At 36.0% G+C, this 21,289-nt stretch overlaps 1 protein-coding gene across 2 annotated transcripts in view; it reads left to right on the top strand.

The window, feature by feature from the left end:
* The window catches only part of LOC138703454 (uncharacterized), a 391,108-nt gene that overhangs the window by 318,981 nt on the left and 50,838 nt on the right, over positions 1-21,289 (top strand). For both annotated transcript variants that reach the window (XM_069831320.1, XM_069831319.1), the window contains one exon: positions 694-785. In XM_069831320.1, the coding sequence (XP_069687421.1) occupies positions 694-785 (92 nt within the window). The remainder of the gene's footprint in view (positions 1-693; positions 786-21,289) is intronic.

Here is a 21,289-nt window from a genome sequence, read left to right as displayed (position 1 = left end):
TTGAAGGTGAGACAGCTTAGAAGTGCAGCTGGGGAAGCTTGTGATGCGAACTGACGAAGGGATAATGGTAACTACTCACTTATACACTTTTATGACTGTTTTAGGTTAGGATATATTATATAATGTGTTTTGTTGTGCCATTTTCATTTAATATGTGTGTTCTTTTAGAGAGTGGTTGGATAACAGAACATCCATAGTACTATCATAGGTGAGGGGAGTGAAACCTACAAAGTAGGACTTGTTTTAGGTCAGAAGACCCGTGCATTGGATTTTAGAGAAAATTACGTTAATATAACATCTGTATGTATAATATTACTCAATAAATCCATCCATCTATTTATTGACCGAATTACAAAAATTCAGTAGATGATTCGCAACAGAGATAGGCTGAGCATGACAAAATATAGACAAATAATATTGTAAAGGGACCTCGTCTGAAGGAACTTAAATGTTTCTTTGTTAAATACAACCATATTTACTTGTATCTTCTTTTTTCGAGGCACAAAAGAACACAAAGTCACACTGTGTGCGGTAAGCAGTGATAACAGAACATCCGTAGTACTATTGCTGTCGGACTATGTAACAAGAGGCAGTGATGTTAAATCAGTAGAACTCCCGTCCCTGTATTGTCCGAGTTCTGTTTTTTGAAAGTCTATACCCACTGAGCTAACGAAGGCCAATTGTTTCTTACAGACGACGAGTTCGGGGAGAAGTCAGTTTGTGTGCTGCTCGACGGAGAGGAGTCAGAGCTGACGTTTGTGGACCACCCCTCCTCCGAGATGTCGGTGAGTACTTTGGCACTAGTTATTGTAATGACTGTAGTTACTAACCCATAGGTACGCCTATACTGATTCAGACTTTATGAAAACGGAATTCCTGATAATTGCCGAAAGAGCTATCGAATATAATAAACCTGCGTATTTATGCTTTATCGATTTAGAACAAGCATTCGATAGAGTAAAAATGAATGATTTGGTAAGAATATTACAAGAAAAAGAGGTAAAAATAATATAATAAAAATCATTAATGAATTAAACACGAACACCACCACAAAAATTATAATAAATGGTCAGCTGACAGAAAGAATACCACTAGAGACAGGAATTAGACAAGGAGATAGCCTTAGTCCCATTGTATTTAGTGTCATCATGGACGAAATAATAAAAGAAACCAAGAAAACAAACAGGGGTTGTAGATTAGGAAAGGAAGACATACAAATAATATGTTTCGCAGACGATGTAGTACTATTGGCGGAAAATGAAGATGATCTACAGAGGATGCTGTACAAATTCGAAATAATAGCTCAACGATTCAATATGATAATCTCTAACAAAAAAACAAAATCACTAACAATCTCAAAACAACCACTTAGATGTAAACTGGCTGTATATAACAAAAGTATAGAACAAGTAATGACCTTCAACTACCTTGGATCAAAAATCACAAGTAACAAAAATTTAATAAAAGAAGTAAAGGAACAAGCAACAAAAGCATCAGTTAAGGCCTATATCGGGTTTCTTGAAGGACATAATTTGGAGAAATAAAAATATGAATGTTGAAAGTAAAATTAGTATATATAAAACATGTGTGAGACCGATATTAACATATGCTACAGAAACAAGGGCAGAAACAAAAAGGACTCAACAAATGATGACAACAGTAGAAATGCGAATATTACGAAGTATTTCAGGTTACAGTCTATATGACAGGAAAACAAATGAAGAAATCCGAAACAAATGTGGAATACAAGATGTTACTAAGTGGGTTAAAAAGAGAAGAAAAGAATGGAGAGATCATACTTTGAGGATGCAAAATGATCGTCTACTTAAAATCGCCATGAAGGAAAAACCTGACACCACCAGACCGCTGGGACGACCTCCGAAAAGATAGCTGGAAAGCTGGTCACCTGCCTCGGGGAATAGCGACAGCAATTGAAAACCAACAGGATTTGATCCTAATGAAAGAAGAAGAAGAAGAAGAAGAAGAAGAAGAAGAATACTTTCCAATGCTCCAAACATACCGAAGCACCGGAAGTGTATGTGCTTATCGGTAGAACTGCTGATACGAGATGGTATTATGCAAGATGAATCCAAGGAGTCATCATGGCATTGCATGACACCTTACATTTGGGGAAAAACCCTCGGAAAACTTCAACTAGGTAATGGGTCCAAGCAGTAAACTATTCCAACCCACGCCTGAGTTTAACTCGCTATCGTTGAGCAAAGTTGTCAGCCGGCATTTGTCAGTTGTCATGTAAGAAACATGAACTGAGCATATTCACCTAACGATGGGTTTGCTGAATCAACGGGACTAAATTCAAACGATTTGGTTGGATTGAAGTCAACTTGCCGACTTAACTGTACTAAAGTGATCTAACTTCGCTGCATTGAATTGACTTGAGTGCACCGAAATGAACTGCACTGAACTAAACTTACTTGACTGCAATGAACTAAACTTACTTGAATGAACTGAACTCAAATTGAATGAACTGAACTTCACTTGAATAAATTGAACTGAATTTAACGTTAATGAACTGAACTGGAATGAACTGAACTGAATTTAACTGGTATGAACTGAAATTAGGACAAGAAAGAGGAACACTAATCCATTCTATATACAGAGTGTTTCAGAGGTGGTGTTACAAACTTTCAGGGATGTTGGCGAAGGGCACATGTATCAATTTGAGATAAGGAACCCTGGTCCGGAAATGACCGAATCGAAAGTTACAAGCAAAACTAGTTGTGTGGAAATTAAATAATTTTATTTCTCTGTACACCTTATTTATGTGTATTTATCTGTACATCTTGCACATACTGTATCATCTGACGTTGTTTATGTTGTCTACTTACTTTATTCCATTCAATGCGCTGTCTGAGGGATGGGGACAGGAAACTACACTAAAGCAATGCAGATAGCGTAATGTGTAACGGACATGGTCGGTCCTGATATGCACGTCTGTAGACAGCAGTGAAATGTGTACAAGTTGCAGTGTCCAGTCAATCAGTCCTAGTGAAATGGAGGAGTACACGAGAGCGGAATAAGCATACCTGATTTTCGAATACGGATGAGCCAATGGGAACAGTAGACAAGCTCACAGATTGTATCGGGCGAAGTACCCACGTAAGAGACATCCGGCCCATACCATTTTTCCACATGACTGTTCCAAAGGTTAAGGGAAAGAGGGCACGTGGTGCCAAATTACAATTCCATTTCCACACAACTATTTTTACTTATAACTTTCGACTCAGTCATTTCCGGATCGTGGTTCCTTATTTCAAATTGATACATGTGCCCTTCGCCATCATCCCTGAAAGTTTGTAATACCCGTATAAATGTGGTGGGAAGTGGCCTGTGGAGAAGACAAAACTTGTGAAAAGTTATGTAAAATATTTTATAAAGTTTGCAAATAGTATAGACTTTGAACAACTACAATAAGCGGGCTTGTATATAAGGATAAGTCATTTGTGAAGATAAAGAGGTTAAAAGTCAGAATTAAGTGATAAGGGTCGAAAATAGGTTAATTATATTCTGTAAATAAGCTAGAATGTTAAAAGGTACAATTTACTTGAAAACAGGCTCGTCAAAAAGATAGTAAATATGTAAATACTGTAAATATTTAAATGCTAGAATATGTAAATGGATTCTAGTGCTGGTACTTCATAGGTTAGCAATAGGAAAATAAGTTACACTAAGAAGTAGCAATATTATCTTGACAGTTACACATTGTAGATGAACTACATTAATAATTAGCCATACTTAACCTAGAATAGCAACATAATAATATATAATGTAAATCGATAATGTACTTGAAGGTAAACATAGGCATGTAGTATTACTTCCATTTGTAATGGAACATGCTGCTCGAAAAATACACAAAAAAACACACACATACATACATTACATACATACAACTTTGAAAACGCCTGATGTTCACTGATTAAAACCATCAGTTCTTCGTCAGTAAAAGTTTAGTTAAACTAAAACGATCGCTTTGTACTGAAGGCTTTGCGGAAATTGAATTTCCTTGCACAGCTAACAGTTGGAAATTTCTGAGAATCTGCGAACCCACTATAACCTCTGTATTAAGTGACACCTGTCGTACACACGCTCTGCACGGTCGTCAATGCAGCATTCTATCAAATTCTACGAATCAGAGAAACCAGCAATATTTTTCACGGAAATCCCATAACGCGTCGAAAATTTTAACCCCCTTTTACTACAACAATTGTAAAAATATTGCTTAACGTAAAGGAAGAGAAGAAAAAAAGAGTTATTTATTCTGAAAAAGAAAAGTGGGGAGAAAATTATGTACTCGTATAATAGAAAATCACACACGAAGAAGCATGTGGTTAATGTGGTGGATATTTCAGTAAATAACTATAAAATATGCCACCATAAGCCAAAAATTAATAGAAAAATACATGCTGGTATGAATTCACAGAATGCAATTTAACTTCTACTAGTTAAGGTAATCTGACATATAATAATAATAATAATAATAATAATAATAATAATTAATAATATCACTTTCTGAGAGTAGTAAAGCGGACAAAGTCTTACAAATTTAAAAATATATACATATCCATTTCATTCATGTCATAGCATATTCAGCTTTATTTTTTCCTGAATTATCTAAATTTTTCCCCGTTTTGATCCTGCTGTTAAAGAACACATAAATATTCACCAGTATTAATAATGTGTTCAGAATTCAATGAAATGCGTAAAACATGGGATGTGGATCTCAGCATTTCTTACATGGAATATAAATATTTTCTGATTAATATATTAAATAGTATTGCTATCTATTTGTTACTTTGTACTTGCCATTTATAGCTACATTTACATCTTTTGGTTATGATACCTATATTTATCTATTTTTATTTTTTTTATTTTGTATTTTTTCATTTATATCTATATCTGTATTTTATTTGTGTACGTATTTTTAATTTGTTTTTATAACCGTAGCTTGCATTTGTACCTGTTTTATCATTTTTTTCAAGTTATCTTCATTTTTTATGTTTTAAGCAAATTATTTTAATGTACCGAAGTACATATGATATTTCCATGCAGATATTCTGCGTCATCATACGATGAAAGAGTAATGGAACGGAGAAAAATTCTCTCCGGCGCCGGGATTTGAACCCGGGTTTTCAGCTCTACGTGCTGATGCTTTAAAATAATATATATGATATGCGTAAATCACTTCGTGATTTAAGACGGCGCTTATTCCGCCGGATCCCGGCCAACTAGTCACTCATAACGAGTGCACCTCAGCACATGTGTGGACTTCGGTCCTACGTTCATAGACATCTATGACGTAGTGCAGAGGGCGGCCACTAGAGGGAACCCAAGAGTTGGAGCTCAATCTGAGACGATTCTGTCCGACACCGGGGTGGTATCCGGTGTTGCTTAGTGGAAAAAGCATCAACACGTAGAGCTGAAAACCCGGGTTCAAATCCCGGCGCCGGAGAGAATTTTTCTCCGTTCCATTACTCTTTCATCGTTTTAAGCAAATGTTTGTACTGTCTATTGTAATTGGTGCTTTGCCCTGTTATAGACATAAATAAATAATTAAATAAATAATACATATATAAATAAATTAATTAAATAAATAAGTAAATAAATAAATAGTTATGCAAGCTGTAGAGGGATGTATAAGAAACAGCACGTGAACGAACTTCGATTACTTCGCGTGCAACCTAACTGCAGTGTATATTGCTCTGCAGGTAGCAGTGACTGAAAGATACGGCTGAACAAAAGTAAATTTAAATAAAATCGAGTTACATTAATTCTTTACACTTTTCTTCACCTTTCTAATAAATGCAATAAAATTATTTCACAACAAAAGATATTATATATGCGATTTTGAATAACAAACCAAACGTTACTTGTAATTTTCAGTACCAAATACATAATTTAAAAACTAATGGCTTGTAGCAGCAACTGCTGCTTGATAGAGATTGAAAACCACAATAAAATGCTGATACTTAAGATGAAGATGATGATGATGATGATGATGATGATGATGATGATGATGATGATGATGATGATGACGACGATGATAATAATAATAATGATGATGATGACACATTTCGTTCATTAGACTAATAACGTAATATGTAATACCGTCTATAATTTTATTTCTTTCATTTCTTGAAACATTGTTAGAAACAACATTATTTCTACATAGTCTTTTATGAGTTCTTGATGCAGTTACATTTCTAAAAGTTGAACTATAAGAAGTAAATAATACTGTAGTATTCAGTATTAGTCCCGTCGCTCTAAATTCCGGCAGCCAATCGCGTTGCAGGTCGGCTACATTTAAACGTGTGCGTCTTGTGATTCGCTGATTCATTTCTTAAGGCTCGATAAATAATATAATCCCCCGCCATTTTAGCTCTTTAGTTGGCGTTCGCAGAAAGCACACAAAGACGTTATTTGCCGCTCAATTATTTGCTGAATTACATTGTATTTGATTTATTATCATAGGAGTTACGACATGATAATGTTTAACGGTGTTGCAAATAGATTCCTCGTATGGTAGCTCGGCAACGTAAGAACAAAAATGGCGAATGATACTACCTACCTAGACTTTATAGAGCCTTCACTTTCTTAAGCAAAGAGGCGGAGTCACGCCGGAAATAACAGTGTCGGGACTATAGTTAACTATATCAATTCTAGTAATTACACACAAATAGCAAAATTAATTCGCTGTTATTTTTGGCGTGGCTCCTCCTCTTTGTTTAAGTCTTAAGCTGCGGTTTGTTTACGGCGATCATCGCTGGGCGCACATCGCTGGCGATTGTCGCCTGGAGTTGCTACCAGTTAAAATGAATGCGCACGGTTTCTTTGCAGCGATGATCGCCAACGTAGATCGTAGGACGCGACACAGATCGCTGGAGGTTGCTTCTGAAGCTAGTTCAGGTCGCACATCGCCGCACACATGTTCAATAATCGATATTTAGAGAAGGCCATGTAGATATGTTGAATCGAGTTATGACAGCAAAAGAAATGAAAATTGACAGCGATGTACGCTGATAAAGAAACCACTTCCAGACGATCATCGCTAGCGTTTATAATCGCCGGCATGTGCGTCCGGCGATGATCGCCGTAAACAAACCGTAGCTATGAGCTGGTCGCGTTGCTGCCCATTCTTTATGCTTGCCGCCGCGGCCAGTGACAAGACGCGCACGTTTAAATGTAGCCGAGCTGTATTGTGATTGGTTGCAAGAAATAGCAGCGACGTGGCTACAGTGTAGCTGATATTCTTGGATTAAACGCATTACTTGAGTCTTTTTCTGTCATTACTATTTTGTGAAATCATTTTTCATCAATGTTAGTTTATGACACTATATTTTATATTGTCTGTAATACGATAGTTATCTGTGGTTGAGGAGAAGAAACGGCCTGAAGTCCTTAACTCTACCAGACGAATAAATAATTATGAAATAAATAGGCCTAATGCACTTTTATCGAAATATTTTATCTACATAGGCTGCCTGTACCACAGTCTAGTATACACAGTCACGAAGCTTGAGTTCTGAGGGTGCTAGAAACAATAGACTCTGCAGGTACTATTTCGCATTGTCTGTAATGAGGCGATAGTAGCGATCCTAGTGGTTAGCAACTATCTATGGATGCATATTTACTACGTATTGAGCTTCGTGACTGTATATATTAGACTGTGCTTGTACTTCGAAAATATATGTCTTGTGTCTCGTTTTATTCTGTATTAAAATGAAAATAAAATGAATTCAGAGATTTCAAAACGTATACAGCATTGAGTTTTTACTTCATTTCATTTTTTCCACATAATATCGAGAATTAATCTTCGTGTTACGTTGTGACAATTGTGGTGAAAAATGTTCCGTATATATTCACAATAGGGACAATTATTATTATTTAACATTTCCCTTAAAATAATATCCTTTAATTCCTCTGCAATGTTGAAGGGGGGATGATCAATAATCACTAACTACACTTTCCTCTATTTTAACAAAATATAGCAACGCTATAAACATAGGACTACTCAGCTGTTAACGAGCGTGTTTATTGCAAGAATATGGCGGATGTCTACGCTGATAGCAACAACCCTTCAGACTGCTGGCGTGTTGTGTTTTCAGCTTTTATAATGAACAAGCAGAGTGAGCTCGGTTTGTAAAAAAAAAAAAAAAAAAAAAAAAAATACAACAAAATGGCAGGTACGTGATGTCGACATAGAATGCTATCACAATAGAACGTGGATTGTATACTCGGCAGCGCTCTATGGGCTTCATTTATTATAAAAGGAAGGCATAGCGTTCTAGTGAGGTAATAAACACATCTTCACGAACGTACGCTTCTGACAAACAAATTATGTTGTGTATCGAAAATAAATCACTTTCTTTCATTACTACATACATAAAATTAAATTAGATAGACAAAACACAAGAGAATAATTTGGGAAATAGCAAAATACGAATACGAATACGAATACGAATACGAATACGAGAGAGAGAGAGAGAGAGAGAGAGAGAGGGGGTGAAGTTTCGTTAACTATTACTCAAAAGGCACGCATAATTTACTAAGCACTCTAATAATAAAATCAACTTTTATTTTTTGGATTCAATATAAAAGGCGTCTTAACATTCTAAATGGTTAGTTATTTGATTTAATTTACACGTCGTACGGTTTGAAAAGTTACATTTAATGAAATTTGAAAACATTTATACACAATTTTAATACGTATGTTATAATAATTTGGGCGTTCTCTTGAACAAGAACGTAACTGTGAAAACTAGAATTTGAGATAAAGAGCGTCAAGCGTTTTAAGTCTCGTAAAACAGCATTGCGCAGAACGACATTAAAATGTTTCTAGAAGACGCTGTGTTTGTTGGAGAAAATTTTTTTTTTTTATTTGAAGGGAAATGCTTTATTAAGAACTAGCCGTACACGTGCGCTCCGCTGCACCCGTTAGAAATAAATATAAAGTAATTACATAATTAAAATAGGACATTTGATCCAGGGAACATTCGTGTTTGATAGAAATATAAATCGTTTAATATGTTACTTAATTTAAATTGTATTTAAAATATTAAAATGCGATCATTTTGATCCAGAGACCACTCATTTGGTGCAATGACAATTCCTTTAACATGTTTCTTAATTGTTATTACCAATTATTTTTGGACAAGCGAAAATTAACAGAAAAATTTTGGCTACAGATTTATTATTATATTATATTATATTATATTATATTATATATTATATTATATTATATTATATTATATTATATTATATTATATTATATTATATTATATTATATTATATTATATTATATTATATATTATATTATATTATGTAAAAAGTGTGTTGATAACGGATGTACTCGAATTAGAAAGTTTTTAATTTGTTGTGGGAGCTCTTGAATCTCAGGACGAACAGCTTTTACAACAGCGCAACATAATCTGCTTGGCTCATTACCCAATTTTTTTGCATTGCATATATTTTATGTATTTTAACACGATTCAATTGAGCATAGTTAAAATTTGAATTATAAACTAAAAAATTGCTAAGCTAACGTACTATTACTGCATACTAAATCAATACACTCTCGTTGTTCGTTAATTCTCTGAGATAAAAATGAATATGTTCATAAACATTATTTTCAGAAATACAGGAAATGAATATACAGAATAACCTATCAAGTTTTCTGTTCATAAGCTATTTCAATCTTACCTGTCCTCAATTCACTCACAAGTTACTGTAATAACAATATAGCATTATGTCCATCCAGAGAAACTACACTTTCCAATGATAAAATAATAATTAATTATACAAATCGGTTAATTTAGCTTCCGATATTACTTCATAAACACACAGAAACATTGTCTGTAGGCTATCGTTCATAGCTTTCGATTGTTGTGTCCAAGGCCCTTTATAGACGAAGTCATTTGTTTTTTATTTCAATACACCGCCTTAGATGGCAGTTATTTTAATTTTAAAACTCATTTATCTCATTAAATATCAGTCCTATCAAAAATTTTCAAAGAATAAAACTTATCAGAAATCATTTGTAAAGAAACGTTTGTTATGTAACATTTTCCACAAAAATCAATAATAAGCGAGATATTTCGATTTATTTAATTCAGGCCTCCTTATAACCCCCCTTTTAAATAGTGTATTTCGAATGCCATATAGCCTAAAATCTAAGTTACAACGAACTTAATTTATATTCCAATTTTCATCAAAATCCGTTCAGCCATTATCGCATGAAAAGGTAACAAACATACAGACAGACAGACAGACAGACAGACAGACAGACAGACATACAAACAAAAACTTCAAAAAAGCGATTTTAGGTTTCAGGGTGGTTAATTATATATGTTAGGACCAATTATTTTTGGAAAATCGAAAATTACCAGAAAAATTTCGGCTACAGATTTATTATTAGTATAGATTCAGTATAGCCATGCTGTTAAGTAACGTACATTAAGTTATTACAGGTAACGCCTTTTTTGCACGATCGTGTTTTTCTGTTGTACTTACAGCTATTGTAGTTAGACTTGAAAGTTAGAATTCCCACACAGAAACTTGTTGCTAGGGAAAAATTCTTCATAACATAAAACTATACTGAAATAGATAGTGTGTAATCCTTGATTCGCACCTTCTCGTACGATATCTCGTCATCATTGAATTATTGTTAATAATATAATAGTTATACCAGTTATTAATAACTCTTGGTTATATTGGTGGAATCATTTAATTATACTTAATATTACCCCATTACAATGCACTTATTGTTACTCGTACTTAGTTACCATTACAGTGCAGTTTTGAGAAGGCTTTGGAATAATATTGCTCTAAATTTTCAACGTAAAATATATTGTATTTGCAATTTTAAAAATATGATCGCGCAAAAAATGTAAAATACACGTTTGTGAAGTGTATTACAAAATCTCTGAAACTGAAAGACTCGCTCTACTCGTTTTTCAAACTTATCCTCGATTTTGTAAAAAGCACTTCCCAAGCTTGTATCTTAATATATTATTATTAGACATTTAAAAGACATACAAATTTGTGAAGTGCATCATATCTTCTTTCAAGTGGTCCACTTATACCCTAGATCATAATATATAAAAGATTACTCATCCCTATGTTAAAATCGGTAGCACTTTGAAGAGAACAATCGCTAGGATCGCCACCCGTCCGCCGTAAACGAACACGAGAGGCAGTACAGTCGCTAATGCAATTCAAATGGGAGTTATGACATGATTAGATAGCAGCATAATAAACCTGACAAAAGTTGTTACCGTCAAAGCCTATAAGGCCGAGCAATTGGGTATATATGATCTAAGCTTATACGTAGGCGTACTAGTAAGAAACGGATATATCACTGCACACTGCACCACGTGACTTCAATAGTCAACAATACCACATGATTAGTCTTTTTCAAGATGGACTAGCAACATGTGTTCTATACAGTTTTGAGGTTAAGTACGACTAAACCACAAATAAACTATAAAGAAATGCGTTCTTTGATTGTGACATAATTCAGTGTGACCAACATTGTGTAACTAATCGTAACTAGAGTTGTTTTATTCATCTATACGATCAAATTGCACAAGATGGATACGAAACCAAAATTTATATCCATTGGTCTAGAGATCGTTAAAATTGCTTCTCAATGGACGTGCCTTATATAGCGCAAAAGTGAAAGCGGACCTGCAAGTAAGATTTATTGGATCTGTCAAATACACGTCAGGAAGAGTGTAAGGCTTCAGACGATACGGAAATTTGTCGAAAGGGACATTTATTCGAATCGATTTCGTTTTAAGGATGTGAATACTGTTCTGGTTCTGTAATGGTTGGTGAGTTTCTTTCAAAGTTTCATGTAAATCGTAGCAAACGGAAGCCGCTAGAAACTTTATACTTAGTGGCTATTAAGGAACACGGAGGTTCATTCCCGCCCTCACATAAGCCCGCCATTGGTCCCTATCCTGAGCAAGATTAATCCAGTCTCTACCATCATATCCCACCTCCCTCAAGTCTATTTTAACATTATCTTCCCATCTACGTCTCGGCCTCCCTAAAGGTCTTTTTACCTCCGGCCTCCCAACTAACACTCTATATATTTAATTTCTCACCGTGCAAAGAAACATTACTTTACACTGACAGCATAAGAATTCAGGGGAATTTCAGACTTGCCTGGCGGATTTCCCTGAACTTGTATTGGCAGCATTGCCAATCATCGTCATTTCATAATTTACCCGGTACACTATGTATGCAAAATAGCGGAGAAACCACTAATTCTGCAGCTTTGAGTCTGGTGGGTGTGTCGTAGTAGTGTATATTCTCAACAGTGTATTCTACGTTGAAAATTCAAGCACATTAGATTGAAAACTACATATTTCCAACAACCTTCCCCTCTTTCATTTTTCGCTATCTGCACTGATAACGGAGTTTGTCTATGTCGCCGAACTTTTGAATCACTCTGTAGTATTGAAGTATATATCCATATTCCTCCAGGAAATCGAACCTGGATGCGTTTCATTTTAGCTAGACGTACAAACTCCACCACTTAACTCAACGGAGGACGTCGGGAACTTCTGCGTTGCAAATACCCGTGTATTAGGGAACGAAAATGATTTTTTAGATACTTATCTGTTCCGACAATCATAATTTACGACAGAAAGAGGGATTTAAAAAATAAACAAGTGAGTACAGCAAAGCCAATATAAATTATGTTATTAACGCCCAGAACTTCTATTGTGTATTAACGCCCAGAATGCTATTATTTCATTTCCAGTGTCGTCACGGAATGTAGCGGTCGAACCCGCAAATATGTACACGTTGTACCACAGCACGGAGAAACGTTACCCAATTAGTGATATACGGTACACAATGTTAATTCAATAGAGCGGGTTGATACAGTTAACAACTCAGTGGATCCAGGTCACTCTTAGCGTTTGCAATAGCCTACCACACCCGCACAAAGTAGAAAAACGAACAGACTGTATAATCCAATCTTGCAGACAAAAAGAGCAACGTGTTCTTGTTCGAAAACTTTATAATTAAACCGCTACACCGGCGATACACAACTATAAAGATTGTCACGAGTGTCACAGCACAAATCTATTCCAGGTTTTCGTACACTTTGCAGATAAGTGGTTATATACAATGTGTTCAAATTTGACTGCTACGATAGTGAACAAGTAATATAATAATAAGATATATTAATGATTATATATTTCAGTTATATGAACACTAATAAATACAATAATAGTACATTATGCAACGAGCCTATAATGATAGTAATTAAGAAGCGAGTATGGATGTTTATGAAACTGACCTTGAGCAATACCTCGTTAATTGTGAGATGTGCGCAGACGCGAAAGTATTGATTTTTTTCCGAGGAACAGATGTCCACATTGACCTTGATAGCCTATAAGAACCTACAGAGTAAACTAAATATTAACTTTGATATAACATTGAAATTAAATTAGACATTGAAAAAGAAGATGACAAATTGAATTTATTTCAATATTATTTACAATGAGCGCTAATTATTATAGTAACAGAACATAACCTTCTGCGACAGTATTGGATTTCCAGCCTCCGTGACTTTTCGCTAATTCTCTTTCGATTGCATATCCGAGAATAATCGATACTTTCGGTTTTATAACGGTACAAAGCTGACTTGTCATTGGCTGAACACCTGTAAGCTGAGTTGTCATTGGCTGAAAACACCTGTACTTTAATGAGTAGGTGTACTTTAATGACATGCATTAAAGGACTGCTACCAGGTGTATAATTACTACATTTCAGCATGGTCGAGCATAAAATTGTTAAAGATATTAGTTTTAGTCAGACATGTTTCGAAGATGCTTCTCCATCTTCAGTGACTGTTTACCACGACTGCAAAACGAAAACAAATGTAATTAATCTCATGTATAATTATATTTAAAAAATGAATGACAAATGGAAAAATATGAGATATCTGAATAGTAATATTTAAGTCTTTCAAAAACTGGAAAAGTTAAATAATATAATGGTATAATAATTTATAACCAATACATAATGCAGAACTGCACGCATTGTATTCTTCACCTGACATAATTAGGAACAATAAATCCAGACGTTTGAGATGGGCAGGGCATATAGCACGTATGGGCGAATTCAGAAATGCATTCAGAGCAGTGGTCGTCAGCACACACTGAAATGAGTAAAGGGAAAGCGGAGCGACGTGTTGTGCCCCGTCGTGCAGCAGGGAGATGTAGAGAGCATACCCGCCAGCAGTTACGAAGTCACCATAGTGGAGCGTCATATATATATATATATATAATTAATAACCAAGCAATACTCGATTGATCTGTTATATAAATAACGCAAGGAGCTTGCAGTTGAACACGGTTTTATTGTTCGGCTCTGACTGTTTTGAGTGTGATTTAACAATTCAGTCGAGACTTCTCTGCATTCTCTGAAAATTGGATTCTGGCGTGCCATATGAAAATTAATATTCGGGCCCCCGTTCTTTGAAGCAATATTGAATGCTGAGCCCTACCAAGGTATTGCCGAGCGGTTCATAGTATTATTGAAGGTGGATGAATGTGACTCCTCTACGTTCAATTTGCACTTCTGTAGCTAATTCTTTTTTGTTTTTAATTTATACAATCAATTATCTAGCTTTTATTAATCACGTAATATTTTAGTACTTTGATTTATTGTAATTGTAAATTTAATATTAATTGTAAGTTTAATTTTAATTGTATTCTTGATGATGATGTAGTTGTAATCCTCTCATAGTCGGGGAAAAAAGGTCATTCGGCCTTATGTCTAGCGCAGCGATGGGCGTTTGAGTCATTTGCCCTCCGTGCGCATGGGGAATTCCAAGTGCGAGCGCTGCAGCGCGCTGTAGTGTGCCAGCAGCTGTAACAGATCTTACAGCTTTTAAATGAGATAAATTTAGGGCTTCAGGGAAAAGAAATTCTTAATACACAATTTGCAGATAGAATTGCAGCTTTTAAGGAGAAATTGCTGTTATGGATACGTCAAATGCAAAAGGGCGAAATATATCATTTCCCATTCTAAGCGCATAGAATTTTGAACAACGATAATTTCGAAATGTACGCATGTATTCTATCTGGTCTATTAGAGGAATTTACATCAAGGTTCCACGATTTAGATTGCTTGGAAATGGATTTGCGTATTTTTGCTACATGTTCTGATTCCAACTGATTATTGATAACGTCCCCCCTTCATTATAGTGTGAATTGATTTACCTGCGATGTGATCGAGAGATGCGAGTGAAATATGATTCAAGGTCGAGTCTTATGCAGTTTTATGACGGATTCCCAAGAGGACGTTTTCCCAATCTGCATAAGCTGTGTGAGAAAGTTTTGTATTTATTTGGTTCCACTTATAGATTTGAACAGTTATTTTCTATTACGAAAATAAACAAATCTCAAACGAGAAATGATAAGCTTTTAACGGCAGTTCTTCGCATAGCTTGTGCTAATACAGTTTCTCCAAATCTTGAGAAATTGAGTAATATGAATTAATGTGCAACAGACATGTTTTGTTTTGTGTTTAAGGAAGTGTTTCATTACTTTGTGTTCTTATTTAGTTTGGTAGAATAACATTTCCTTTTGAAACATACAGTACGTACCTCAACTTGAATAAACCGGTTTTCGTGCACTCTATAAGCACACTTCTCTCGTAGTACACCGTGCAAGCACAGAGTGCATAATTCTGCCCAACCCTGGTCTAGCGGGTTAATAAATTGCTTTCGATGTGATGATGATGAATATTCCTGGATACAGCAAGACTGTGCGACCTGTCTGAGCAGGTGCAACCATGACTACATTGAGGGCACTTTCTTCTTTTTTTCTGATGGCAGAATCATATCTACAGTAATATGGCCTTAAATATCTTCAGATCTTACCAAATTAGATTAGTTTTTTTTTTTGGGGGGGGGACACTTAAAACAAATTGAGTGCAAAAGCAATCCACACAACTTAGTAGAGCTGAAAATGAATATTACTGCCACCATCAAGAGTAAAGATATCGGAGTGCTCCATAAGGTTCCTAGAAACATGGTGAAATGTATGGACAAATGCATTGAATTCTAATGCCTACCAAGATATTATAATGTCGAGCATTTCATATTCTTAGTGGAAGTGGATGAACGTGACTTCCGGATACAGCAAGAAGACAGTGTTACCTGTTATACAGCAGATCCAAACATGACGACGCTGAGGGCATTTTTTGTGGGGGAGGGCAACAGAATCATATCAACAAGAATTTAGCCTTAAGATCTCCAGCTCTTAGTAGTCAAGAATACTTTTTTTGGTGACATAACAAACTGTGTACAAAAAAATCCACACCTTGGTAGAACTCAATATGAACATCAATGCTTTCGCCGGAGTACAAACATGCTGCATCTGTCCTTGGCGAGTTTTCTATTAAATTGAACGCTCTGTATATCTTCTATGGATAGAAACTAGGCATGCAAATAATTATTGGTGGCTTTCTTGGTAGTGTAGTCGGCAATGCATATGTTACCGCTAAGACAACACAGGATAGAATATAATAAGGAACAGTCTCTTGAACATGGGATAAGTCTCTTCCATTACCTACACCGGAAAAAGAAAAAGATGAAGGAATTAAGTAAAGAAAGAAATAAATATAGGAAAGAAGAAGGGAAAAAAGAAATTAAGGAAGAAGATATGAAAGATAACAGACACAAATAGTAAGACGACGTGAAGAGAAAGACGGAAGAAAGGCTAGAGAGAGACAAAATTTAGCAAAAACAAAAGAGAAGAAACAAAATAAATACAGTAGTGAGAATGAAGAAACAGAATTGAAGAAAGATGGAAATAAAGGCCATGAATACAAATGAGGAAGTAAGGAAAGAAGAAGAAAAAAGGAATAAATAGAGAATTAGATAAAATATACAATAAAGACAAAGATGAGACAAAAAAGAACGACAATAGTACCTCGTAACAATACGATAAAAAGAAAAAGAGCAAAATGGCATAGTATATAAGGGTGTAAAAGTGTCATTTATCTTCATCGTTCCAAGTCACATCTCTGAATTAAGAAAACTCAAATGTCATGTGAAGAAAACAAACTACATCCACCTCTTGTCTCATTTCCTTCATTCCCTTTTTACTCCATTTGTCACTGACGTTTCAAATATTCACTCTTGTGAATGTGTCAACTGAAAACGTGACCTCCTATGCAACAGTTACACCTTGTAAATGACGACCCAGACGTCAAGGTTCGCAAGCTGCAACTAATTTTCAAGGGTAGTTTTTCTTAAGCTGAACACTTTCTTCAGAAAACGAGCCACTTATCACCTAAATAAGACTCGTATGTGTCCCAGGGTTCAATACAGAATGCTAATGTATTGCAAGGCGTTCATTTATATGCAACGACATGTCTCCTTCTTGAACACATTTCTATTCTAAACCCGTGGCTTATCATTCTTCTCATGCCATCCTGTTAATTCAGGTATTATACTGTAGCTACTACTCTATATAAAGGTCAGAATTACAATTTATTTTATCTTTAAGGGCACGGCGAATTTTCGCGTTCGCATTATTCCATTAATAGTCGCTTCGGAAATTCATTACAATATTAAAAGAATGTAATTAACGCTGTATCTCGACTCCACATCCTTTCTTTCCGAGGAACCGGACATTACACAACGATGACATAGTATGAAAGAGGACACATTTTCATTCCTTGAGATAAACCATAAAGATTTTCGCTACTCTACTATCCTTCTTTGCCCTCCGATTTGACACAAAGCCTAGTGTATTTCAGCCTAACCCAGTTACCATTTGTACAACGACATCCTATAACAAAATCCACCGTTTTTGGCGTGTGAAATAAGTAATGGGAACGTTAAGAGCGAGTATCTAATCTTTGCCGCAGTCTATAGGCGAGAAAGCTGACAACTGTAATTGGCAGATTTCTGACGTAACTTGTTTTTAGGATGTGGTACCACTCTCATTTGAAGTGGCAACAGATGTCACTGACTGGGCACTCAACTCAAGGACACACACCAAAAACGTGAAGTGCGAGTATCTTGCCTTTGCGGCAGTTAGTGGGCGAGAAAGTTGACAATTGTAATTGGCAGATTGCTGCCGTAAGTTTTTTTTTATTGATAAATAGATTTATTGAGCAATATTATACATACAGATGCACTACACTATCAGAATTTGCTCTTAAATACAAAGCCCAGGTCTTTTGACTGTACTTGCTTTACTAAACAAGTCCTACTTCTGACGTTAAGTTGTGTTTAGGAGGTGGTACCACTCTCAGTTGAAGTGGCAACACAAGTCACTGACTGGGCACTGTACTCAAGGACATACCCAGAGATGCAAAATACGAGTATTTTACCTTTGCCGCAGTCAGTAGGCAAAATTTAAATTAGGTTTCATTTAACGACGCTCGCAACTGCCAAGATTATATCAGTGTCGCCGGATGTGCCGGAATTTTGTCCAGCAGGAGTTCTTTTACATGCCAGTAAATCTACTGACATGAGCCTATCGCATTTAAGCATAGCCTACTTAAATGCCATCGACCTTGGTCGGGATCAAACCCGCAATCTCGGGCACAGAAAGTCAGTACTATACCGACTGCGCCACCCAGGCCGACGTCAGTAGGCAATAAGACTGACAACTGTGATTGGCAGATTGCTGACGTGACGTGTATTTGTGTGGTACCATTCTTAGTTGCACTGGCAACAAATGCTCACAAACTGGGCATTATAATCAAGGACATGCGCTCAAAACTCTGGCGCTGGCTGTACATACCGAGTGATTCAGTAAAAGCCTGCAAAAAGTAAACAGAAAGGGAGGTTGCTGTACTGAATATTTGGAGATATGCAAATGTGTGAATATCTACGTTTTTAATATCACTTTTCTTTTAATTCCGTTTAGATCTTGAAAGTCTTATTGGACGAAAAGGAGAGTAAAAACGACAAAATTCTCGTGCAGTGAACAGTAATCATCTCCCCGTCTGCTATAAAATATTCTACACAGAGTTCCACCATCTTTTTCTCCAGAAGAAAAGCATTGGTTATTGTTATTATTATTATTATTATTATTATTATTATTATTATTATTAATAATAAAAACAAATAAGTGTATCACGATATCGTGGCCGTTCAGTAAAGTGTATCGTCGGTCAAAAAAGATTGGGAACCACTGCTTTACTGTAAAGTTATGACAGTTGAATTTATGATAATAATGTTGCCTACTGAAAACTAGCAGCTATTCACGTTCGTGAAACGCAAAAACCTCAATTATCTATTCGATAGCGTTATAGGATCGATAGCTCACGTTCGAGTCACAGAAAGACGTACGAACTATAAATGCCATTACGGACGAACTAAACCGAATTAAGTTTTTTGTCTCACGTGTTGCTGCTACTAGTGGTCAGTTTCCTTTAATGTAAAGCTATGACAGTTGAATGTATGATAATAATGTTACCTACTGAGAACTAGCAGGTATCTCACGTTCGAGAAACGCAGAAACCTCAATTATCTCTTCGATAGCGTTATATAGGATCGATAGCTCACGTTCGAGAAACCGGGCATAAGTCAAAAAAAGACGTACGAAATATAAATGGCATTACGGACGAACTAAACCGAATTAAGTTTTTTGTCTCCCGTGTTGCTTCAACTAAAACGGGGAAGGGCGAGAGGAGAAAATGGAACCCTTTGGGATTCATTACTCTGTCTTATCACTCAGCTGTGCGGTTTAATGAACGGGTAACGGCGGCGCTCTCGTAGAAGTAAGAGTCATGATGCAGTCTGACCAACCGCGCGGAATTTACAGCAGACAGAAACGCTCAGACCGCCGCACGAGATAAAGTAGATTTGTGGTCGTCAGGAAGAGGGTTTCATAGCCTGGCGACAGACATTTCGACAACTGCCTCGACAAAGTACGAAACACAGATGTGAGCTCCGCGTTACACTGCGGCAAGCATGCGGAAACCACAGCCAAACGCCTGTCATAAGGACATTGCACGGTTCTGTTTTACTGCAAGGCGCTTCAATATCATTTTCTGCAAATTATTCGCGTATTTTCATTTAAGCCTACGGGGGGGGGGGAAGATTAGGGAACCATGATTCCAGGATTAACGTTAAATAACGTTAAGTAATATATATATATATTTTTTTTTTTTGTCAAAACATTACCTTGGCATTAAAATTAAAGCTTTCTCTGCACGATGAAAGTGTAATGGAACGGAGAAAAATTCTCTCTGGTGCCGGGACTTGATCCCGGGTTTTCAGCTCTATGTGCTGATGCTTTATCCACTAAGCCACACCGGATACCCATCCCCGCGTCGGACAGAATCGTCTCAGTTTAAATTCCAACTCTTGGATTCCCTCTAGTGGCCGCCCACTGCACTACGCCATAGATGTCTATGAACGTAGGACTGAAGTCCACACATGTGCTGAGGTGCACTCGTTATGAGTGACTAGTTGGCCGGGATCCGACGGAATAAGCGCCGTCTTAAATCACGAAGTGATTTACGCATATCATATCTATTATTTTAATGTACCGAAGTACATATGATATTTCCATGCACATATTCTGCGTCATCATACGATGAAAGAGTAATGGTACGGAGAAAAATTCTCTCCGGCGCCGGGATTTGAACCCGGGTTTTCAGCTCTACGTGCTGATGCTTTATCCACTAAGCCACACCGGATATCCATCCCGGCGTCGGACAGAATCTTCTTTTTCTATAAAACTCATATCGTCATTGTTCCTGCAATAACTCCTCTGTGATATATTTATTGATTTTCAGATTTTTTCTCTATTAAATAACTTAAATAGTGATACAGCAAATAAAAAAATTATTTTAATATATGTTATTATATCCCTTTGTTTCGAAAATGTAAGAATTCATAGTCTCCTATGTAGGCCTACGGCTGCCATAGGATGAATAAATGTGTTTTTTCTTCCTACTGAAATATTTTATATTTTGCACATAGAAGTTATTGAAGAACAACGTCGATATATTATACGCAACTATTTCCTGTAGTCACGTTTATCTGTGAGTGATGTCTAGAGTCCGGATTTTTATGTAATTAGGCTACATATTATTTTCTTAGTATGGATCTGCCTGAAATCTCAAAATGTTCGCAAATTAGGCAACTAAGACCCTTTAATTTTAATTTTAATACTACATATTTTTACATACATTCGCGTAATATTACACATTTTTAATAATAAGTACATATTTTTGCATGAAATTAACATTCATGCCGAATGTTGTACAATTAAAT

This window comes from Periplaneta americana, chromosome 7 (genome assembly GCF_040183065.1).
Source record: "Periplaneta americana isolate PAMFEO1 chromosome 7, P.americana_PAMFEO1_priV1, whole genome shotgun sequence".
Lineage (NCBI taxonomy): Eukaryota > Metazoa > Arthropoda > Insecta > Blattodea > Blattidae > Periplaneta > Periplaneta americana.
Note: the sequence above shows the minus strand (reverse complement) of the source record. Positions and strands in the feature narration are given on the sequence as shown.